The 25,916-nt window shown below is 38.7% G+C and overlaps 1 protein-coding gene across 7 annotated transcripts in view; it reads right to left on the bottom strand.

The window, feature by feature from the left end:
• Nucleotides 1-1,430: 1,430 nt before the first annotated feature.
• Nucleotides 1,431-25,916, bottom strand: part of CACNB2 (calcium voltage-gated channel auxiliary subunit beta 2) — a gene marked incomplete at both ends in the record, with an annotated part of 243,853 nt that continues 219,367 nt past the window's right edge. For all 7 annotated transcript variants that reach the window (XM_080364258.1, XM_080364259.1, XM_080364262.1 and 4 more), the window contains 7 exons: nucleotides 1,431-1,919; nucleotides 6,641-6,826; nucleotides 8,171-8,266; nucleotides 8,994-9,145; nucleotides 21,621-21,730; nucleotides 24,238-24,296; nucleotides 24,608-24,688. In XM_080364258.1, the coding sequence (XP_080220384.1) occupies nucleotides 1,431-1,919; nucleotides 6,641-6,826; nucleotides 8,171-8,266; nucleotides 8,994-9,145; nucleotides 21,621-21,730; nucleotides 24,238-24,296; nucleotides 24,608-24,688 (1,173 nt within the window). The remainder of the gene's footprint in view (nucleotides 1,920-6,640; nucleotides 6,827-8,170; nucleotides 8,267-8,993; nucleotides 9,146-21,620; nucleotides 21,731-24,237; nucleotides 24,297-24,607; nucleotides 24,689-25,916) is intronic.

The raw sequence follows: 25,916 nt of genomic DNA, 5'->3' as shown, positions 1-25,916 counted from the left end.
AGCTCTCACTAGCAGCACAACAGTTGAGGTGAAGGAAAAGCAGTGAGCTGGCTGCAAAGCGGGAATGCAGAGGAATTGGCAAGTGTAGAAAAAGTGGAGAAGCTACAAAAATTTATTTTCCAACAAAATAACTCTCCACAAGCTGTGTAAACTTTTCTTACTAAAACAAATACTCTAAAACACAAAGAGTTTACATTTCCAGTGAAACACTCACAGTAACATTTGCCTGTGTTTACTCTCCTGAAGTCTCAACAAAGAGCCAGCAGATTTATGCTTTCTCAATTATCTGGGACAGTAAACTCCCTCATATTCCTTGACTGCAATTTGGATTTTGAAATTAACAGACAAAATGAAGAAACAGACTTGGGCTTCTGAATAACCTTTTTCTTCAGTAGGTTCTCACGCTTCGCTGCCTAACGTGCTCACGCACACGTCCGCCCATCCACCACCCACCCGCTCACATACACACCTCTGTCATCTGTGCTCTGTTATTCTGACAATAAAACAAAAACTAAGCTGTGTCCGTTGCAATTTTGTGACCTGTACAGAGAGAATAATTTATAGTAGTAAGTTTGTTATCTTTACCATAAATTTAAAATGCAAAATTGGGTTTGCAAGGACTGCGTAAGGTATAAGAGTTAGACCCTTTCTCTCAAGCACTCATTCATATTTACAATAAGTATAAGCTTTCTGCTACAGAAGAAAAAGTATTTAGATTGAACACTGTTACAGATTTCCTAAATGAGGCTAGTTCCAGTTGCCAGTAATTCAAAAGCAAATCTGCTGACTTGGCATTAGGACTCTTAAAACAGTGTGATCAAACTTAGATAGTAAGAAGGTGTCTGCAGAAATAACATTTATAAACTGTATATACAGTACACAGTACCAGTACATAGAAAATAGATCTTGACTTCATGATCCCCTGTGTGTAAGGCAAGACTGAATTCTGTCTTCGAATGGAGTCCACCAGAGGTTCAAGCAACAGATAGTGACTCGCAAATCAATATGCAAATCAAGTGCATACAAATGAAAAATCAGAGCAGACAAAAAGGTTTAGATTTTTTATGTGCTGATTCTGGCTTGCTGAATACACGGGAAGTTATTAAACATCAAATGTACCTTTTTTTAAAAAATACTAACAACACCTTGATGGCAACAGATATTGTTCAAGTGGCAGCTACCAAAAAACAGCTTGAAAAATGGCATAGTACAGCATCAGGAACCCTGTGGTTGTACTACGCTAATTCATGTAGCACTAACCAAAAAATAAGTATATGAATATTCTATTTCATGCTATTGCTATGCAAGCAACAGCAATACAAATCAGCATACAGAAAGATACCATATGTTCTGCGATGAAGAACCCAAAGATATTTTCAGGGGCATTGTTACAAGACTTCAAAGAAACACAAGACTGTCAGAGGCAAAAGTTACTGACGGATGTAAACATCCCTGTTCCATTCTCCTGCGTCGTTACGTTTTTTCGATATCACTTCCCCATCCTTGTCACAATATTGGTCCCTTGATTTATGACGACTACGCTGTTTGTTGCATTCATTGTGGTCCTGCTCGCGGTCCCTCTCCTTTGAGCGATGCCTTGATTCTCTGTGTCTGTGATCACTGCTCCCGTGGGACTCGTCTCTGTGATTGTGATCCCTGTGAGAATCATAGTGGTCACCGTGCTCATGTGAGTAGTCCTCCTGTGGCTCCACGTAAGCCGAATCTCTGCTGTCTTGTGTTTCCGAGTCAAAAGTTTCTTGCCTAGAAAGGCCTCTAACACCACTGCGATGGTTGTGGTGTTGGCTCGAGGAAGAGCGATGCTGGGATTTCTTGATGGATTCAACCCGTGCTTCCTCTTCAATTTGTGAACCGCTGCGTTCAGGGACTGAATGGTCATTCCTCTGGTCTCCTTGAGATCCCTGCTATCACAACCAGCAGTTAAGTTCACGTACACTAAGTACACATCTAAAAGCCTTCCCCAATATCAAATTCAACTAGAAAGTATCATGAAACTAAAACAATTTAAGTACACAATAATCCACTGTTAATCTAAACTAGGAAAAAAAAAACCACATTAGAATTCAACTTTTACTGAAATTTCAGTATTATAATACAAACAATTCCTTTCATGCTCATCAGAATGGAGGGTAGCACTCAGGTTATTCTGCAACACTTTCTTGTCTCCTGTGATGTTTCTGACTATTCCCATTAGGAATAATTGCCTACCACACTCCAGACAAGAGAGCATGCAGAAGCAGGACAAACTGCAGAAAAATTAGAGGACATATTGTATATCGGTTGAGAGTTTACAGATGCCTGCTTGGAAACAACCACTATGGCAAAGTGATTTTAAAGGGCTGAGGAAGTGGATTCCAGCAGAGAACCAAAATACGAAACCTTGGCTCTTTTAAAGTAGCAAAAAACAAAGCAATTGAATCTAGTGTAAATGAAGTTTGTATTATGATACTAATAGTACCACTGACCTTCTGTTTTTCTCAGCAATAATTCCATTTCTTCACAGTCATGAAAAATTAAACTTTGACCTCCTAATTTTAACAGCTCAAGAATACAGGTCATTGCCAAGAAAAGCAAGAGGAGAGTGATATTATCACCTATAGAATTTCCTAGCACACCACTACTATTAAAAGACTGAAATAAAAATTACCAGGTAATAACAAACCTACTCTTCACCAGCATAATGCTTTGAAATCACTGCAAAACGAACAAGTGGCATTATTTAACTCATTTGGGGTTTTCATTACATTAACCTGCTTTTATTTCCAAACCACAGCCAAAGGCTTCTCAAGATTAATTGCAAAATTTGAAGACATAGTTTATGGTGAAACTAGATTATCCTTCTCACGTGAGGTGAAGAACATCAAGACAAAATCATCTCTACGGGCACAAAATTAAAGTAGGTTTTAACGAAGTTATCCAGGCATTTGTTTGTGAGACTGTTTTGAATTTACCCAAGTTAGTCTAAAGTTTGCCCTTCTATGTTCAGAGTTTTCTAAAAATAAGGATTGCCTTCAGGGCAGCCCACAGATGTATCTTCTTTCTGTCTGTTTTGTGGTAAAGAGCTAGGGGAAAGGGGAAATGTTGTCCTTCAGCCACAGATCCTGGCAGGTGGGTTTCCTAGCAACCCAAAACATAAAATGATAGGAAACTGGACAGGAACAAATCTATATTTTATCAGAAAATTATAAAAGGCAACATATTTGAAATGGGCAATTTGATAAATTTGACAAATCTTCATTTTCTAGGAAACTGGACAGGAACAAATCTATATTTTATCAGAAAATTATAAAAGGCAACATATTTGAAATGGGCAATTTGATAAATTTGACAAATCTTCATTTTCTAAGACAACATTTCATTCTGTAAACTTCCCAGTGACAAGCTGGGCTGCACCTTGTGTTCCTAATTTGAAACAAATGGTATAAATGAGAACAAGGTAACAGAAACAGTGGTCAAATTTCTTTTTTGTTTTTGTTTTTATGATGTTCAAGGTGAAGAGAAATTAAATCAAGTGAAAAGCTAAGAAGTCTAAAGCAACGCCTGCTTTGGATGTGCAAACACGTTTCTATTCATTCACAAGCATGACTTTTTAAGGCACATAAACTGGGTACACACAGGAAACCCTTGAATTCTCATATGGTCAAAGGTCAAATATGTATGTACCTATAGACATAATTGTGACTAATAAAATCTGTCATTGCTGTGGTTTGAGAACAAATGCAAAATTTGAAGCTGCTTTGGACAGAATGCTACTTTTACAAACTCAGATGCATCTTCTCTGCTTTGATGAGACGTGTGGAGGACCACAGTCAACAAATTTAGAACCAATACCTGCAATTTCATGGTAGTGTTTGGGCTATTGGGATTTGTAGGCAAATTCATCGATGGTAACTTATCCTAAATATTACAGGGACACTGAGCAGGTAATGTTTGAATCTGCATTAGGGTCTGGCTTGTGGTTCGCAAACAAATTAGGGCTCTGATTTAAATTAGATACCACAGAGCGCAGGAATTTTATGGCACAATCTCATACGTTTTTTTGCCTAAAATGGAGAAAGTTTGAGATAAGCCAGTTTCATTAACCAGGTTGTAATTTCAAAGATGTAGGGGTCCTTGGAAAGAAGTTTAAGCGCTACTGAAAAAGAGAGAGAGAAGTCTGTGTCCACACAGTCAATTTGGCTTGCTCTCTATTTCCATCCAGTGGTCCCTATCCACCTGCACCATGTATGTGTGAGGTTGTTCCAGTCTTTTTTTGGAAATAGCCAAGTATTTCCCTATAAGAGGAAACCTGAGAACAGTTGTCAGGACAGTTTGTTCCAAAGCTCTCCATTAGATAGACAGGTGGGGTATGGTCTTCACTGACTCATTTCACACAGTCCCAAGAGGTCTCACACGTTCAAGCACCTCGTGCCATGCAATGCACACATTCAGCGTCATGCTATAAAAATACCACTCTGGCAGCTGGCAACACAAACCTGTCATTACAATGTACCCCCAGGACTGAAAAACCAGAAAAGACAATTATGTCTTATGGCGATGGGGTGCTGCACTGGACCCAGGGGAGAATGATTCAAATGCTTTGCAGTGCGGATGTGGCCACTCCAAGCCAAATGGATGGTTTTTCTCTGCCGAACAGTCCAAAAAAATGGCACAGACACAGACTTTAAATTCTCCAAACAGAGGGTCTTAACACTATTCAGAGAATGGATTGAGCCACTGTGACTAGAAAATAAACCCACCCTATTCCAAGACTGTGACAGGGTCAGGTTTGAGATGTCAGCTGAAAACGTATCATAGGAAAATGAAACAAAAGGAATGCAAAAGCTCTAATCCAAAGGGACCCCCGTTGCTTCGCACTTTTGGATTAGTAGACCTACAAACAAACTGTGAAAGTGCAAATACATTCTCATTTTTGAAATAAAAATCTGTTAATCTTAAAATAAAAATCTGTTAATTTGTAAGAAGATAGCACACCATTCAGAGAAGTGTTATTAGATTTCTGTACAGTTCCTCCAGAGAATGTGGTTAATAAAATGAGTACGTGAACTCTAAATCCACACTCAAAAGGCATAAAAAAGCCAAAACAAATGAAAAAAAATAACTTGAGAAAAATAATGAACATGTCTAGCAAGTCTGCACACAACAATACTGAATTTCATACTCAGAAATTCTTCCAGCTCACAATTTTTCAGGGTGTTTCAGCTCTGAGGACAGAAAAAAAGGCAGAGATGAGCTATAGCTTACCGTCTCTTTTCCTGCAACTGCTTTTGAAAGTGAGAGAAGGAGATGATACCCTGCAAGGTGGCTGAAGCAATTTTTCTTGTTAAAGAACAGACCTGCCAAGTCTGTGGTTGTCTAATAGGGAATGAATTCTTTGACACAAAAAATCATTTTGCAAGATCATAAAAACAAAAAGCCATTTTCTTTTTTTTGCATTTTAGTTTGGGTGCAGACTTGTTTTTTTGTTTTTTATTTTTAAAAAGAGGAATCTTTCTTAGCCAAAGTTATGAATTCTAACAGACATACGTACATAACTTATGGGCATATATGGAACTTAGGTGGAAATTTAGATGTAGTAAGCCATTATTTCAGCTGGGACAGATGTATTTTAACCCCCACTGTGATTTTCTCAGCTTCAGGGCGTCAGTCACTGTTTATAACGAAGGACCATCTTTACAGTCCTCATTTCATGCCATGCAACACATATACAAAGGAGAGTATCTCCTTATGCTGCAAACTTTAATACAATTATATAAACCTAAAGCTGAAGGAGAAAAGAGAGGACACAATATGCCCAAAGTCAACAGGCAGGTCAGTGCAGAGATGGAACAAAGGCTGTTTTTTCCCTGCTCACTAGACAGCACTCTCACTGTTGCCTCTCAAGGTCTTTCTGCACAATGTGCAGTTGGATTTGGGTTTTATGTAAGAGTTTGGTTTGAAGGAAGTATGTACTTTTCACAGCAATAGCCAATGAATAAAAGAACAAAGGAGACACTGGAAGGGCCACTTTGACCGCGAGACTTCACAAATAGAGTCAGTCATTCTCTACAACTCTACAGCCTGCGGGAGGAGAGGAACAGATTCCCTGCAACATCTGTGGATCTGCTCTGTACATAACCCAATTTGTCACACAGGGCACCTGGGGCTGGGATTTGCCTATTAGCAATAGTTTGCCCATCAGTCAGAGAGCTACCAGAGGCTGTAACGTGCATAGTATTAGCCCAGTTTTATTCCTCTGACTGGATTACATATGGCCAGCTATAAAAATGCTTGTGGCTGGTACACATATTACTGGCACAGTGGTGTCCTGGGCACAATGAAATCTTAAGTATTCCACTTCACATAACCATATGTTTCCAGTCAGGCTGGCTTAGTCCTTGGAATCAAAACGAGCCCCCTAGTCAACACATAAACACATGCTACTGTGAATACAATGGCAATAACAATAATGTGCCTGTATTTGCCTTTTATACTGAAAATGGGTGAATGTCTACTGAAAAATCTCTTACTTTATCAAAACCAGTAAGATATATTCAGCATATCCTAGTATCAGACTACCACTGTGGTTTGGAAGAGGAAGAAGTTGACAGAAAAAAAAGAAGAGATGGCATAAAAACTGTACCTGTAAATTAATATTTGAACCTGGGCTAATAGGAAGAGTGGCTGTTGCAAGTGTGCGAGTGAGAAGCTGGTTAGGAGGATTGCTGCTAGGTGGATGTGTGGCCTTCCAGTAGGCTTCCAGATAGTCAGCAAGGTGCTCACAAGCATCTTCAAGCTGGTTCTCATCAAGAATTACATCAAACATTTCCTGATAAAGGAAAGGTTTTAGTGAGAATAACCATCAACTAAAGGCAGATCAGCTGGAAACATTGATGACAACACTCTTCATTCAGCAAAAATGAATCACATTTCTAATACTTGTGTTAAGATATTTCACCTTTTTTTCTTTTTTTAAATGCAATTGATACAAAAGACAGCAACCATAACTAGCACTCATGTTATATTTGCTAAAGCAGGTCCTCATGACTTCCACTTAATAAAGTACAAACGGTCAATGAAGATAGGAAGAGGCAGCTTGAACCAATCTTAAAACTCAAATATCCAGAAAGGTTATATATTGAATCTTTTAGCTATTGAAACAAAATAGAATCGAAAGAAAAGAGATTCACTCCCCATATCTAGAATAACTAAGAGAAAACTAAGACCAGTAACTAATAACAATTAGAAACACAAGTAGTACAGATCATCCATTTTCCAAGTGTGGTACAAATATTAGGCAAGAGATTAGTCATACTGTCTAATTTTAGGCATCTAAAGTTAGGAGGCGAGTTTCCTCCATTCCCTCCCTGGTCTGGGAGACAGAAGTCCTTTTGAATGCAGCTTCGAGAGCTAAGCAGGTCTCTGGCATTGTTCATTGACTTCTTGGGGACCTGAGGAGACTAGTCTCTTAACTGAGATGCTTAAACTGAAATGATTAAAACATTCCCCTCACTCAGCTCCGTAAATATGGCAAATTTCCATATGTGCAACTGAGCTGAACCTTCATCTTCTGGTCACTCACCCATTCTCTTGACAGTTGAGTATGCATGCAATAATATTTGTCACATTCAAAACACAGCTGGGGTCTCACCAGCTCCACTTTATATGTAGAAATTGAGAGACTTTGCTTCAGTGCACACCAACAGAAGAACTGCATAGCTCTCAGTTATGCCATGACCCACAGCTCTTTGCCAAAACTGTGACCAAGAACGCCAGCAGCGATGGGCTGTGCTGACACAGGCCCCAGGGGAGCTACCCAAACCACCAGACTTACACTAAACTGCCAGAGATAAGCACAGTCACTAAGCGGGTTCATTTTTAGAGCAATAACTCCAAAAGAGTTACATCAAGAGTTATATCAAGTAAAACAAATGCTCAGTTTGTTTAAGTGGTGAATGCATCAGCACGCATCCTAATAACAACTCGCGACTAGGACTGTTTTTTCTCTGCACCCTGGTGCAAGAGCCCAGAGACCTCAGGAGTCATTCTGCAAAAAAGCAATAGTGAAATATGGCCAGAAGAGGGCAAACATTCCCAGAAATTACATAATTAACCTCGTGCTTGAAAAGAAAGGCATCTTTCAAAGATGAGACATAAATGAACAGTGACTCACGGGAGGACACTGTGCCAGTTTATCAGCTGCCACCATCTGAACATTAAGGTGTTTGGCCTGAGATTTCCCTCGAGATTTTATTAACCTCTGTAAAACCTGTCAAAAATAAGACATTAATGCAAATGAGCAGGTTTGGACTTAATGTATATATATATAAGCACTTAAAATATTTACATTTTTAACTGTCCCCTTGAGCAGATCAAATTCTTCATTTGCTGGCATCAGGAGCATTTCCCATGCTGTTTACATCCAGAACAAGCTAATTTTCATTTACTTCCCAACATTTCCCTTCCTGTTACGAACACTAAGAAGTTCCCCTCCTATATTCCCCTGCTGCTTCTGCTTTTGTTTGCTTCTAAATTGAAATTCTTTCATTGCCCTCCCGAATTCTCTTCCCATGAATTTGTTCTTCTCTTTCAAATGCCTCTTCACAAAGTCTGTGCAGGTTTTTTCACAGAATGAAAGAATACATTACCAGATGTTAAAGTTTACCAATCAGTCTGATATTTGTTACATGAAAATCTTTCTTTTCTTTCTGTATTATTTTGATTTAAAAAACTGTCAGCATTACTTATGTGATTGACACTAAAAGTGCAATCCTACTTTAAAAAAGCATCAGAGCTACAGCATCTTTTCCAAAATGGCTTTTGATAACACCAGACCTAAGACAATTTTTTTGATTAATAATATTTCACCATCCAAATGGAAGCAATAACAATATATAGCTCTGAGCTTTAATGAGGACATGTCATTACCTGCATTTAAGATAAAAAAAAGGAAAAAAACCCACAACTGAGACAGTATGAATGAATAAAATATTTACCTTAGGAGAAGATATCTTTACGTATACTATAATGGGAGCCAGAGAGGTTTTGCTTAGTTGAGCTGGGTGGTTAATGGTATCAGCGTCAAGCACGACCAACTGCAGTGTCCTTGCTAATTCAAAAATCCGCTCAATTTCACTTTGAACTTCAGCTGCGGATAAGTAGAAAAACAGAGTTATGAAAACATTAAATGGTAGATAGTTTTAAGAAATGTGAAAATGTGGTAGACTGGTGTGATGCTCCTCCTCAAGTTGACAGGAGCTATAATTGTGCATGTCCATGGCACGCTAGGGAAACGAATGCGACGTTAACGTTTTGTCCCCGGTTTATTGCCCCAGCAGGCAGCGCTGCCTGACTCTCACCTCCACCACCTCCTGCAGTCCCAGCCTGGAGAGACACTGTTAACACTTTCTTAAAAGACCTCGGTCCATGTATGTAAGAAAAAAAAGAAGTAAGAAGGCCTGCTGCATCGCATACCAATCTTACTATGCCATTAATTCCCTACATGTAAAGAATTTCAGCTCAGACTTTAATTCTACATAGTAAGCAAATTACTCAAACTGCAATGCCTGAGATAGGCATTAAGATGTACTGAGGTGTCTATATTAGCAGAAGCTCCTGTTTTTCCATTTACTTCAATTAATCAAAGCTCTGGAAAACAGTTTCCTTCATATACTGGCCTCAGCATGGTATAATATCAAAAATTTGGTTACTACGTGTAAAACACTAAAAAGAACCAAACCAAACCAAACCAAACCAAAACCAAACCAAACAAACAAAAACAAACACCACAAAAACAAAACCAAAAAAAACAACCCCCAAACCACCAACAACTCAATAATCTAAGTAATGCTATGGTATCCTCTTCACAAGTCAGGAGTTCTGGAAAGGTGATTTTCCCAGAAAAAATAATCTTGTCTTCTGCTAACTCATGCTCCCAGCTCCTCAGTACTCTGCCTGATGGCAGTAGTTGCCAGGGCAAGCCTCTCCAAGGCAGATGGACTGTGTCCACTTTCATGAGTGATGTAGAAACTGTCTTCACAGAATCACAGAATGTTAGGGAATGGAAGGGACCTCATTGCCAAACAAAACAAAAATAAATCTTAACATAGCAAAATCATCCTTGAAATGGATTAACAGTTTCCTGCTCAAATCTTGTTTTAAGTTGACTTCACAGAGAAATTACAGAAGTTGGGTAATTTGTGCAAGTCTATAAAGTTAGAGAGCCACACAAGACTGTAATTCATATAGGTTTCCCTTTCAAGTTTGTGCACATTCCATGAACCAAAAGCAGATTAGATATGTAGCTAGTTCAAAACAAATATCAGAAGATAACCAACGGACACTTATATGGCAAAATGAGGTAACACCAATTTATTTATTAGGAGTTTCTTGAAATGACATTATTGGCATTTTATCTATTAGGCTGGCACAAGCATTATGTTTGCTGGAAACCACAACCAATCTGATCCGGCTAGAGAGAGTTTTCTATAGTGAATGGCTCTCTATAGAAGAATGTCTCTTTCAAGAGGTATGAAGGGATTGATTTTCATTTTCGTCTTAGAATAGCAGCAACTGAATAAATTAGGCACCATGACAAGGTTTCAAAATTTCCAAGAGAGCAAAGCATCCCAGCTAGTCTCCATTTAGCTCAAATTCAGTACAAGTTGAGAGGTGACTACTATGACCATTTTATAAATCAAGTAACATCTTAAATGGCCATCAGAAAATCTCTAGATGATGTTTTCTATTGGAGGAGGTTGACATTGTTTTGGATTTCTTAGAGATCACCTCTATCTATTTGTAGTTCTCTCCAGTTTTGGTTAGGTACATGCATGTCAGTCTTTTATAGCAGAGAACGTTGCGAGATGTGCATGGCGTGCTCGTATGGAAAACATTGGTGCATGTTTTCCTGCTTGTGAATAAAAGCATTGTGGCCCAGCTGCTGTCTGAATTAGGATTACACATTTGAAGACAGAACTTCTGATGGTTCTTGGCACATTCACAATCACATTTTCTGTAACTTTGCTGCATAGAGATATTGCTGCAATGACTGAATACCATTGTCTCAGTGACTTAGAGGATAGTCAGTAGTCTATCCCTTATTTAAGTCCAAATGACAACTAGAATAAACATAGAGAGATAATTTGTCATACTGTTCTGATGCTGAGTTTGGATTGCTTCCCTGCAATTTCAAACCAGGCTCAACACTTCAGTCAGTATAACAATATCAGTTAATGTATCATTTTAAGACCATTCCAGACTGCTAAAAACCCTTGTTCAAGACAATTTATAACTAGCAAAATCTGTCTCTTTTGACAGTATATCATAATTTTGTCTGGAGAAGCAGTATTTTGCTACACTGCTGGAAGCACATTTCTGCCAGTATAGAATACATCTCTGTGAACTAGATTTCCTGCTATACTTTTTGAAACAACATTTTGCCAGGGCAGAGTATGCCTCAGGGTCTCTTCTGTTGAGAAACACAGCCAGGCCAATAATTGCAGGTAACTATGGTTCTATAAACCAATAGTTTCCACCTGAGTCTGAAGACAGAGAAGTATCTTTTCCATCAACTAAGAAGTATTTCAGTATTTATTTTTCTTAACTTTAGTATAGGAGAAAAGTTCAAAGAACTACACTGCATGGCTGATGAACTAATATGTTGTGCCTGTACCTCTCCAGTCAGGAATGGATGGAAAAAATGCGACAGAGATTGCTGAAGAGATCTGATGTCCCATCCCTTAGAGTACTTTTTCAGCATCTGGAAAAGCCTGCATTTTGCTTAAAATTTTCTTGTATTCTATCTTTTTACTACATGTGAGATTGTTGCAATTACTTAAATAATAATAGCTTATTAGTTGACACAGGCTTTATCTATTAATACTGCCGCAGCTTTGGTTTTCATCTTTATGTAGCAACATCTCTCAAAAAACAAATAAGATACCTGTAAAGACTTCTTCCCAGCAAGACACTCAACACAAATTTTCTGTCATACTTTTGACCAAAGTAAGCAAAGAACTCTAAATGTCATGTGGGGATAGTAACACAAATGTCACTAGTAGTTAAAACAGGGAGCTCAGAACAATGACAGTGTGGTATCTTCAAAGCTACACAGTAATAGCTTAGCAATCTTCCCACTTCCATGAATATTTATAGTAATGTCCCTTTTGATGCATTGGAGAGGCATGACAGTGAGGCTATAACAATTAACTCCAATAAATTATATTTGCCAAGCATTATGAGAGGCATAAACATAATTAGATCTACTGTGACAATCATAATGAAATGCCGGCAGCCCAGCTACAACACTCAAAACCAAAAATAAGCTATCAAATTTTAAAGTGCCCCTTACAATCTAGTTGATATGGTCTCCTTGGCAATCAGAAAGTAAACAGATTTTAAATGACAGGAGGACTCAACTATTTAGTTCATACAACAGGGAGTCAGCTTGAAGAAACAAGCCATCTCCGAGCCAACTTTAAATACTGCATATTCAATCTTACTCACATGTATTAATTTCAAATATCTCTACTGCCCCCTGAAATGAATTGAAATTCAATGCAGTAAGAACACAAGTAAACGGCTTATCCTGTTATGGGAGAAGACAAATTTTCCTTACACTGGTTGGACCTTACAAGTGAATTTCAAGCAAAAATCTTGAACAGTTCACTACAATAATATAATGCAAAGTAAAGGTAACGACATAGCAATGCTGCATTGCATCTATGTCAACTCCCTAATAACTATGGTGGAATTTAGAGTGGCTTATACGATGCCATGACAAAAGAACATTCTCTGCTCTACACAGTTGGAGAAACACAACCCTCCTTCAAACCTGGGCAGAAAGCATCCATAGCAGCCAGGAGTCGTGGGGACACCCACCTTGACAGAGCAGTGGCTGCCCAGCACTATGTTTTAGGAAGACCCTGATGAGATGGCAGTTCCATGACGGAGATGCAATGCAAAATGGCCATAGTTCTGGCCTGCAAGTGCCAAAGTAGAAGCACAACATATTGCTTATACGCATCCAAGAGGTTCTGATCTTCAGCAGGAACAGTGAGGTTCCCATACTGTCAGCTGACTAGAGTGTGACTTTAATATCCCATTCAATTTGACCTTGTCTACTTATCTTTGGTATCGTGGCAGTTTTGTTCATAGAACTGAATTGGTAAATTATTACTTGGACTCCAACACCATAGAGACAAAGCATTCTATTTTTCTAAACAGAGCTGATACTACAGATACAGAACATACCTATGTCAACGCATGTCATATAAAATGATGAGCAACACCTTGCAAAATTGGCTTTCAAGTAATATTATAAATTAAGGAGAACAGATATTAGTAGTCATGATTTTTCTTATGCTAATTCTTTTATACAAGCACATTTATCTAAAAATAATTAATCACTAAATTCTATAAACATAATTAAAGAAAAGAGAAGTTTAAGGCAGCCTCAAGAATTCCAAAACAAAGGCAAAGAAACAAATATGCAATACATCCCCAGTGCCTTAAAAGCACATAGAAAATATTGCACCAAAAAAGCTGCTGAGAAATGGATAAATGTCATATCTGAAATCCATAAAATGAAAAAAGAAAAACAAAAAGGAAGTGATGACTATTGAGTTGTGCCCACACACCTCTTGATTAAGAAGTAAATCATGAGCTTCACTGACAAAATTAACATTTTAAATTTTAATTTGTGAGTATGTGTGTGTATACACATGCTTATGTTGTTGGGGAAATCTCCAAAGTGTCTGCATTAGGTATCGCACTAACCATTATGCCGGTACTTCGCCACAGCTGGCTAGCCTAGACTACATTAGATACCTGTGCTCTCTTTATACATGCTGGAGAGGTCAAGATGCTACTGATGGTGATACTGAAAGCTCCATATTGTGTGAGTAGTCTGGAGCAAGCCAGTAAGAAATGCCACACATATGTAAGTGCTTGGCCTCTTCTTATCTTCCCCTTTCTTCCCCTCAAGCACCAAGGGTGCCCAGGGTAGGCAGGGAGCTAACAGCAGGGTCATGCTGGACGAGGGATGGTTGGCTCCATCCCTTCCCTAGCCAGGGTGGTGCTGCCCTGTGGTCTCCAGGCAGGAATAGGTCTCCCACCCCACACCGGTGGCAATGCTGGGGAGCAGAAGCCTCTGTGCCCTGCTCCAGCACACACAGCTAAGAAGCAAAAAGTCCTGGAGGGGAACATAAGCCCATAAGAGGGAGTAAATGCTCTCAGTCCTCAGGCAATGGGCTGGAAGATACCTGGATTACAGGTGTTTTAATCAAATTTCTAACATAAATGTACTTTTGTGAGTATAGTTACACTTCCTTGGTCTCAACCAAATCCCTAGCTACTATCTTGTTACATAAAAAGGCGAGGGTGAGAGTGGGAGGATGACAATATTTTCCAGGCAAAGTGGCTGCATGTGTTACTCATGCCTGGCAGATGGGGCTCCAGCGAGGGACAAGGCAGCAAGGAGAGGAGCATGTCGGCTGCTCCGCCTGGCGCTCCCGCCCGGGCTCTGCTGAAGAGGAGCTGTGGGGTGAGCTGCTGTAGGCAGACAGGGCTCTTCTCTTTCTGCCTGCTGAGGCTCGGTTTAGACAGAATTCAGATGGCCTTGAATGCACACACACTTCCAAGTGGTATTTACAGATACAATGTGGCGTTTGGAAACCTCAACACAATCAAGATCGATTTATAACAGACTAACATCTCCTGAAATGCAACACTGTAATTATGTGAAAACATAAACCAAAGAGTATCATCTAAAAATACTAAACAGCACATGAAAATGTCTACTTCCTCCCCTATTTCTCTGGGCTAGTAAAACAGTAGCATTCATGGAATGATGCTTCTTATGCCAGGTTTAAACTGGAAGTAAATTTTAACAGCCTATGAATGGAAAAGCTCAAAATCAGCAGATTGCAGCAGAAACACAAGAGGATGAGCCCTGCACAGGGGAGAGCTGCACTGAAACAACTGCATCAGGTAGAACCCCAGCCGCTCCAGAAGGTGCCATGCAGTAGCTTAGCATGGCTCCCATCATTAAGCTCCCCTACACTCCATTCGTGAGTAATTGGGATAGTAAGACTGGGCAAAGCAGCAGTCTAACATTTATTTTGCCCAGAGGACCACGCAGATGTCTCTGCATAGTTCATAATGGAAATCATCATGTCAGGCTGGCAGTAACTTGCATATTTGTGTACCATGCTTCATTACTCAGTGCAGTAGTATAGGCTTTTACAGCTCTGGTCCATGCATAGACACTAAGTAAGTGTTCCTTGGGTTTGTTGTTTTATTCAGAACAAACATAAATAAAAATGCTCAGGCTTTCTCACTGATATGATGTGAAACCACTCCATCGCTGGCTATTCAACCCCTCCTGCTGATGCTGTGCAACTCACAAAACATTTGCATATTCACCGAGTGGGAGAGAAACTGACTCTGCAGCCTGATGCTCAGAGTGGGAGGCAGAACACGTGGATTCCAGTTAATTCTCCAGGGAAAGTTTAATCATAGAATCATAGAACAGTTTGGGTTGGAAGGGACCTTGAAAGCGCATCTAGTCCAACCCCCCTGCCATGAGCAGGGACATCTTCAACTAGATCAGGTTGCTCAGATCCCTGTCCACCCCAGCCTTGAATGTCTCCAGGGATGGGACATCTACCACCTCTCTGGGCAACCTGGGCCAGTGTTTTACCACCTTCATTGTAAAAAAATTCTTCCTCATGTCTAGCCTGAATTTCCCCTCCTTTAGTTTAAAACCATCACCCCTTGTCCTATCATAACAGGCCCTGCTAAAAAGTCTGTCCCCGTCTTTCTTGTAGTCCCCTTTGAAGTACTGAAAGGTGGCAATAAGGTCTTCCTGGAGCCTCGTCTTCTCCAGGCTGAACAGCCCCAACTCCCTCATCCTGTCCTCACAGGAGAGATGTTCCAGCCCTCTGATCATCTTGGTGGCCTCCTCTGGACCCTTTCCAACAGGTCCATGTCTTTCCTGTACTGAGGGCTCCAGAGCCGGACACAGGACTCCATGTGGGGTCTCACCAGAGCAGAGCAGGGCAGCAGAATCTCCTCCCTTGACCTGCTGGCCACACTCCTTTTGATGCAGCCCAAGATACAACTGGCCTTCTGGGCTGCAAGTGCACATTGCCGGCTCATGTCCAGTCTCTCAACCACCAGTACCCCCAAGTTCTTCCCAGCAGAGCAGGTCTACGTCCCTTCATTCATCAGCCTGCACTGATACTGGGGGTTGCCCCAACCCAGATGCAGAACCTTGCACTTGGCCTTGTTGAACCTCATGAGGTTCATAAGAGCCAACTTCTCAAACTTGTATAGGTCCCTCTGGATGGCATCCTGCCCCTCAGATGCATCAACTGCACCTCTCCATTTGGTGTAATTATTATGTCAGGACCAACTGACAACCAAAATGAAGGTGATCATAGCCCTGTCCTGGTGATGGAAACTCTGAGTTCACACCTGTTAGCAGAGAACAGAAACGAACACAGACTTTTTTTGCATTCTGGTTGAAAAACCTAAACCATTAGTCTTGAATAAAACAAGGATACAGACACAAACTTTTTATCACTTCCATGATATACTGAATCAATTCAGCCTACAGGTGTGAATAATTTTAAGGGAAGTAAACTGTATTCTTAAGTAAACAGCTAACTTGCTAAAACTATTTAATTCACCTATCCAGGTATCCTAGTTATTATACAGGCATCTTAAAATTATTAAAGACCTTAAAAATTATTTTGTCGCACTGCTATATTGTTTTGTCTGTAGCACGTTTTTTTTTCATCGTAGTTACAAATCATATGTATTTCAGTGAAGTACCATGAAAAAATAGTGATGTGTTGCTGAGAGCTATTACTTATTTACAGAAATCAATATTTTTTTTTCTCTTATGTCCTTTGAAAGCACTCAAGAATGTTGTTTGTACTGTATCAAAAAAGTATTCATAAGTTAGAATAGTGGGAAGTTAGTATCAAACTTCTAATGCAGAAGTACCTGGCAAATTAATTACAAATACTCTGACCTCAGATGTTAACAAAATCAACGCTGGCGCAGCAGAATAAAAGAGCATTTTGAGACACACAGGCCTGATAAATTATAAGAGGTTCAGGATCTTCATGTCACTCTTTCCCCATCTGTGTGCAAAAAAGAAGTGTAGCTACATCCTCATGATAACCCAAAAGCTCTTGGCTGCTGTATTACAGCATTCTTCTGGTTCAAGGCAGCCTGACATTCAGTAGATTACTTTACCACATCTGAGATTTAATGCCTGCAAGTAAGAGTTCTGGACATTTGTCCCAGCTATATTGAAGATAAATAAAGGACAATCAGGACTTTCCATAATACATTGAACACCTTTTTTTCTTCCCTTTGAACTATATTAGATCCTTGAGATTCTGAAATGGAAATACACTCTTGGTCAAGCACCATTTTTTATTCCTGTTCTACTGCCTCTATAGGTAGGGAAGCATCATTACATGGCTTAGCTAGTGCTCTTCTATTTTACAGTCAGGGAAGCATTTACTTGAAACATACTATATACAACAAATGTTTTAAAATGACTAAACATGGGGAATACATATATATAATGTGTGTGTGTATGTACATATATAAAATAGTTACCATAGTTTCAAGCATTCAACTGACTTTTCACATAAACATCAAGAAAATAAAAATACAAAGCTGAAATTTGCACTGACAGTCCATTCCTTCAAGCATTTATGTTTCATTTTCAGAAAACAAAACTCTAGGATATCAACTTAATGATGTGAATGGGAGCCCTATGCATTTTCTAGAGACAGCTTTCCATAGGAAGGCAATCAATTGCACATGCAAACTGGGTGCATGTAATGCCTGACAGGTTACTTCATATGCACACAGAAAGCAAATAAAGAGCCATTTGACTGCAATCGATTTACTGTATACATGATGATATATCGCCCATCAGCATTCACATGGCTGTATTAAAATATGCAGATCAGGTGCACACACATTAGAAATTTATGGTGGAAAACCTAATCTTTAGGCTTTACTTGTCAATCTCAACTTTAATTTTAGAATTACCTGAAAATAAATACAGAAAACCAGAAATTTTCTGAAAGAAATGCTTAGCAACATATTACAGGATTGGCTTTTGTCTGTCAGCGAGCCAGTTATGAGAAACACACGGTGGTTCTGTGAGGTACAATAAAGCACTGAACACAAAACAGCAGGAAAAGTAATTTGCAAGCTTGTATACATACCCAAAACATCTGGAAAGGGAGAGCATTAATGAAGCAAAGAATGGAAAAAGCCAAGACAATCAGGTTCTTGTACAAAGCATACAGCATGAGGTTAGGTTATAAAAATGTTACATACACAGAAACAACAACAAAAAGCTTTGAGTCCTTTGATGAAGAAATGCAGCAAAAGCACAAAGCTGGTTCAGCAGTTTCTGCAAATGGCATGTGAAATTTAATTAAGCCAATTGGGACTGATGTTCAGGAGAATGAGCCTCAACCATGTACTGTACCTTCCTGGAGAGAAAAGTCTTTTCAAAATTACCAATTTCTTCTAGGCTTTTCAAGAAATCAATCAATTGCCCTTTCCTTAAATTTAGTTCTAGCATTTCACATATTAAGCACAAAGCAGTGCTGACAAGCAAACATTTCTTTTTTTTTTTTATATAAAATAAGCTTTCATATAGGAGAGGAATAAGACTGTACTGTCCTAAACCTTTATGAGCTAGATATTATTTTTATAAAATATCAAATATATTAGTTTTACACTAGAATACTCAGTGGTAGCATTGTTTTCCAATGAGTCAAATCCCAAGTCTATTTTGAACTGATTCCTTTACAGAATCAAACTTTAAGTCAATAGGTATGTGTAGCATTAAGCCCATTGAGAGAACCCTTACAGGATTATCCTGTAAATCCAGTTCCTCATGGCAATTCCTACTCTTGATAACCATCTGGTTTGTCTGTGCCTCCTTGAAATTAATTTTGGGTTATCTATTAAATCAGTTCCAAATAATGGTGCTCACTCCGCTGTTCACTATGCTATGCAGTTACGAACAATATGCATGATACTACAAATCTATATAGGGTGATAAGGGAAGAGCTGTTCTCAAAAAGAGGTTCATTTGTTTCCCAGAAAAAGGTATTTGTTATTAATATATCAAGAACATTACCTTTCTACTATATTAACTCATTGATAGAACACTTATGAAAATAATACTTACATAAAACCCAACAATATATTTTCATAAGTCTAAAAAAATAGCCTCCTCTGCTGCAGCTACAACTGCTGCTCCCAAACATGCGCATAACCGAGGGATAAATCAAGACCTTGACTGTCAAGCTGCAGGAGGTACCGCTACACCAAGGTACCCAGTAAAGGAAGAGCTTCACATTGAACCTGGAAATTGGGAGGGTTTTGTTTCAATGTAAAGCAGTTCTGGGGAGCTACATTTGCTATAATAAAAATGCCTTTTAAAAATTATACTGGATGCAGGAATAAACACATGGCTCTCAGTCCCTGCACCACTGACTGTTCAAGGAGGAGCGAGACAGACAGCAACCCAGGTCCCACAGCCCTGCAGCCAGAAATTCGTTCAGAGCAAACCAAACCCTGTTTTTAATTAACAAGATCAAATTTTATTGCAAGAAATACCATTTTAAAATACGTGGAGCAGAACTACGTCATCGTAGACAGTCTGGACAAAAAAAAAAAAAAAAAAAAAGGCAGCACAAATTTAGTGTTTCTTGAACTTCTGTCTATTTTTTTGTTTTGCAATGATTTGGAGAAAAAGCCCTGTTATTGTGTTGATGTTCTTAAAGGTAAAGTTCTTCATGAGACAAAGGTGTACATGTTAGGCTGCATTTAATTTTGCTAGATTTTTTCTTTCCTGTTAAATTTTTGTCTTAGCTGTTTTACACATATGAAAATATTTTATCACAAAGAATAGATGATACGCTTTTTACTGCTGCATATATTTGTGCAGTATTGCACAAAATTGCACATGGTTTGATGTTCAGTTTGGGGAATTCATCACCATGATTCTTTTTATGTTCCATGACTGGGTGACCTCCACCTTTATTACCAATTTTCAGTTCTATTCAAAACAAGTGATGCTTTATCTTTTCATTAGATTATTAAACAGACGTTTGCAACAAGACTGAAACTCACACTGAAGAATATTCTTGTGTGTAAAGATATCCATTATGTTGTTACAGCACATTGCATTTTGGTATTTCAAAACACTTAAAATAAAACATACTTGCAAGCTATCAGATTACTTGCAAATAAAGATTCACAGCCTCCACACAGCTGAAAGTAAGGGTTTTCAGAAGCAAATTTTCAAGAAAGGGAAGTTGGACGTTTTAAGGCAGAACAGCTCATTCTAAGGAGGACAGATATATTAGGCAAATGTTAAATACTCAGTCAAAGCACAAGTGTACTCAGAAATTTTGTTATAAAACTGATAAAGAACCCATTTAATAGGACGGATGAGACTTTTCCTCTTCCACAAATTTTACAAAATTTCAAGATACAATGCTGTGCTCAGGGGAAACCAAGCTCTCTCAAAGGCTACTAAGAGAAATCTGCAGCCTTGTAAAGACAGACCTGCCTGGGGCATTCACCTGCGATCCAGGATGTTCGAGTTTTTCCGTTTTTGTATTTGAGCAGGGACTTGAACCTGGGTGTCCTGTCTCTCAGCTGGGTGCTGTAACAGGAGTATGTAAACTCCTGGCAGGATCCATCTCAGTTACCTCCAGGTGTCCCTTCACAGGGAATGAGCCAGCTGCAGTAGCGGAGACTCAGATATAATTCCCCTCATGCAAGCGAAAGGCTGAGGCCAGTCTCCATGAGCTGAGACTCCAAAGTGGCCACCTTTCCCTGTTTACTCTAAGGACACCTTAGAATGACAAGCTCCAGTGTAGCCAGCTGTATTGTAGATGGTGACATTTAGTTATATCTTCCCAGCTAAGCTTGTTTTTCTTTCTGCCTAATAAATGTTTAAATACTTGTACAACTGGACAAGCTTCAGTACAAAAGGACTCATGCAAGATGACAGCTATGTATGTTATAAACTTAGCTACATATATTAGTTTTTATATATTTAACTATATCATAGTTTTCCATGCTTCATTTTTTGTACCAAGCTCAGCCCTAGTTTAAACTGATATTGCATTCAGAAAGTGTGTACTTCCATAATTTTTTTCAGGTCTAACATCAGCATCTATCATTACTAGTAACCTTATAAAAGATAATGCATAATACCAATAATATTCATATAATTGCAGCTATTCTGAAACCATTACTTCTATTTAACCAGAAGAACATCCCTTCATATTTTAGTTACCTTATGGATGGTTACTTGTCCCCACTGAGGCAAACAGCAAAACATGAAAACTGAACATACGCAGGATAAAACAAAATCAGCACTAGATGAAGTTTATCTTGTAGTGATTTTAAAATTATTTCTAGTGCCAGGATTTCTGAATTATGGGAATTGTGATTTTTTTCACAGCAGAGAGAAGGCTATTTTTAGCTTACACATATGAATTGAGAGTAGTATACTTTACAGCCAATTTGTATATAGAATCATTATAGGTACTTACCTAAGCTTGATCTTGTGTTAGATCGCTCTATTATCGCATGCTTACTGGGGTTGTTTAATACTGAGCGTTTGGCAAGCGAGATGTCTGCTGTGACTCGTGTAATTGATATACTGCAAGAATAAAATACAGTAAAACAGAATGTTATTTATCTTGGAGGGATGTGAGGAGAAAAAGAGACTTATTTGACACTAGAAAAAGAATAAGACTACAGGAAAACAAGTTCTCTTCAATAGCACAGAATGCTTTGCACAATGTGAACAGAGAAGCAGCTTTAACTAATACTGTTAGACGAACTATTCCTAAGACATCCCACTTTCTGCACAGTACTGAAATGCAGTGTGACTACTGACTGCAATGCTACATGTGTCTGGGGAAAGGGGAGGCAGGAGGAGGTCAGGGACATGCTGCAGAAGATGGGACTTCCCTGGAGGCTCCAGGCCTGATATGGTTAGACTTTGCACCAGTACGCCCAGTATGAGTAGGCTGGTTTCTCCTTTCCCTAATTTGATTAATTTCTTAACAGGTACTGAATGGCAACCTGGCTTACTTTAACCATATGTGTAAGATATAGAGGGGTATGCAGAGTTAACAGGTAAAGGTAAGTCTTAGCAGGGAAACTAGTAGAGTCACATAACTATTATTTTTATTGTTCAGTTTGCTAGCATACATTTTTTAACAGAGTGCAAGAGTTACCTCTAATTTTCCATAAAAACCCAGCAATATGCTGGCTACCCAAAAACGTGGACAGTAACATAGAGAAGGAACCAAATGAAAACTCTGGGCTGAGTATTTGGCAGGCTCAGTTTTGCGTTTACGAGAAAAGATGAGCCAAGAAAGAAGTGGTTACTTCCAGTTAGTTGCACTGACCTGATAAAAGCTTTCTGCATATTCTTCTTCCTAGGAAAACAGTTAACTTGGTTTGTTTTGCTTTACAGGGTCAAAGTGCACCCTTTGGATAAATTCACTTTCAAACTTTCTGGTCTAATGAGGTTTAGGGATCACATTTTTCCAGTGCTGAGAGTTAAATCAGACTGATGTTATTCCCTCGTTCTTCCTTGTGTGGTTTTATTTGGAATTTGAAAAGGAGGAAATGGATTTGCTAAGAACAGGGAGGGCGCCTCTCTAGCAAGCAGAGTCAGATGCTGTTCATCTGAAATGTAACCTAATAGGTAATTTCCAATGAGCTCAGCATATGTATATATTTATCTTAAAGCCACAAAATGTAACAAAGCCAGAAGTTAACACAAAAAAAACTTTTTGGAAATTTAGGCATGATTTAACTTAAGCTAAAAACACAACTAAAGATTGTGATTTCTGGCACAGCTTCTCACAGATAATGCTGTTAGTCTTAAAATGAAATCCAACATGTAATTTGAGGTACTCATTACTTATCTTTATTGGCTAATTGATGAACACTACAAACTTCTACAACTTTTTGTTTTTATTTTGTTTTATTTTCTTTCTTGTCAGTCTTCCTTCCTCCATGCAACAGATCTAAGATTTGAATAATCATAACTAATATAAAGAGGGACTACTAAGCGTTTAGGTCTCAACATCATAATTCTGACAGAAAATCCAACAGCTTAAGCCACAAAGTCTAGTATTATAAAGAGCTGAAGCTATTGATAGAAAACCTCAAGCTCCTTGAAAGTTTGACAGCACTAGGACACACAGAATGGTGTTACTGCTCTGCCCATTTCCAAACTAAACAGAACATTCACTGAAGTTACAGACATAACAAGACCTTTTCCCTCCAGATGTCAACCCACTAGCACACATTACTCTAGGGCCTAATCCATGTGGAGAATCCACCTGATGTCTTTGGTCCATGGGCCTGTGATGTTTGAATTACAGAACATGCCACTGCTTTTAGAGGTGGACTTATCATTTGACATTTGTACTATAGCCATGCCTGGAGGCTCAAACAGAAATCAGATTGGGCCTTGTTGAGCCTGCTGTGGGGGACAGGCTGTGACAGTGTTCAGATTGAAACCCAGTGAGATGCAGCCTGCCGGCTACCAAGGGTGACCATCTTTCGACAAGGTGGGGTCAGTCCTCCCAGCAGTCCTTTAGAGACTCCCCATTATAGAGTCCACCACTACTGTCAAACCTCGCTCCCAGCTGGAGGGATCAAGAGTTTGACGATCATATACACTAGATAGTCTTAAACTAGTATCACTCTTTCCAAGTGAGATGCCACTGTAAGGAACTAGAGCTGAGCAGGAAGGGTGGCTCTCCTCAGCTTGTGCAGCACCCAGGGAGCATTGATGAGATATCACTCCAAAAAACTTGAAAAAACCCTTTTTAATAATACACATTTATTAAATTTGTAGATAAATACCTAGCAACTTACAGGGTGAACGTCAGAGTCATCAAGAAGAGGACATCCTTTTTTCCACCCTTAACAAACGCACACCCATGAACACTGCCCACTGCAACACAACCTCAGCATGCTCTAAGGAAACTTCCAATCCACACTATAGTTCACTGATGAAGGAATTAGTCGCCATTTCTACTTTTCTAGAATATTTTTCCAAGAATGTCATTATATCTTAAAAACCTGGTGGTTCCTAAACAGGACCTTAAGTCAAGTAGTTGTGCATTGCAAAGTACTTACCGTCCTTCAAATCTATGTTTTAAAAAATCAAATAATGCTTTTTGCATCATATCCGTTACCTAGAAGCAAACAAACAACAAATCAATAATCACATAGGAAACTCATAATACTTGATGCTAATAGTAATATGTAATAAAGTTGACAGTAAATTGCCTATCTGAACAAAAGGATTGGAATGTAATTTATTCTTAATCTCATTTCTCATATGAAATAAAATACATATAAGCAGCTATCTAGTAGAAATAAAAATTGTCTAGATTTTTGCCTCTGATATAAATTATGTTTTTCTGCTTAACTACCTTTGGACATTCAAATACAAATGAAACACGATATTTTTGGCAAAATCAAACCATTCACAACAATCACTTACCTCATATCCCTTCAGAGAAGGCCCCACTAAAACTACTGGTCGCATAGAAGGCACTACATCGTAGGGAGGGATGTGCTCTGTCTGCAAAACAGAAAAAGCTTTCAGCATCTCAGCACCTAGAGAAAGCATTACTTATTACTTACAACATAAGGAACTCTGAATTTCCAGTGATGTCACTAACACAGGAATCAAGGATTCATTAACATTGCCTGAAAACTGGTAGTACAAGATAAGGATATAACAGGTTCAGGGACTTCTTTTGAATAAGCTTTTATTTGAGTTTTGGTTTTCTTATTGTTTTCATATTTGCTCTGGATTGCTGCAAAACTGTTATTCTGGAGACATTCACGTCCCACTCCATAATTCCTAACTGGTAAACTGAAAAGGTTATTTCCAATAGTTAATGATGTGAAATGATTGACTCTAGAACTGTGACATCAGTTCACCACCAAATATTTATGTATGCAAACTAGGAAGGAGAAAAATAAAACAAAAAGGAAGGGAAAACCATAACATCTCTTTTTATGTTCAGATCTGCCCACTGCTTGACAAAACATCGTGACACCACAGCAAATTCTCATGAGAGCATTGTCTGTATGACTTCCACATTTGCATCTGCAATCCACTTGCAATTGAAATCAAAATAATGACTGATCAAGTTAGTATTTCTAGAAAATTTTCATAAACAGAGCTTGGGATAGCAATCCTTCCACTTTGGGAAGAAGTTCCCGTTACTCCCAAGAATGGATTCTGTTAGTACGATATTCATCAAACTACTAACTGATGTATTGTGCATAATTTAGGAAAAGTATTTTAAAATCAAAGATAAGAAGATTGCCTGGTTCCAAAGATTGCATAAATTTTTACATTGTTATAAAAATAAAATATAAACAAATTAAACTTTTTTCTTTGATAGGTGGCTGTTCCATATATACCATTAAGAATGAGTCTTATCAGAAAGTGGGTTTTCTTTGTAAAGGAAAGTTTAATTTATCTTTGTCTTGGGGAAAAAAATAGTTGAAATCCCAACCTAGGCATACGTGGGTGATATGGAACAAGGTACACCAGATCGACTTTTCAAATGCCTACATAGTACAAATACATCAGTCAAGACCACAGAATACGGTCATTTTCCATCCTTTCAGTATTCAACGTATCCCAAGGTGTTTCACAATAACATTAAAGTAAGTATATACATTCCAAAACACAAAAACACAAGGACAGACATTAATAAAGTGACAGCACAAAATGCTACACAAGCAGTGGTCTAAAGCAGTCTAAAACATGGAAAACCCTTTTGTGGATGTTT

This window comes from Nesoenas mayeri (genome assembly GCF_963082525.1).
Source record: "Nesoenas mayeri genome assembly, chromosome: 2".
NCBI lineage: Eukaryota > Metazoa > Chordata > Aves > Columbiformes > Columbidae > Nesoenas > Nesoenas mayeri.
This window is presented reverse-complemented; position numbering and strand designations above follow the sequence as displayed.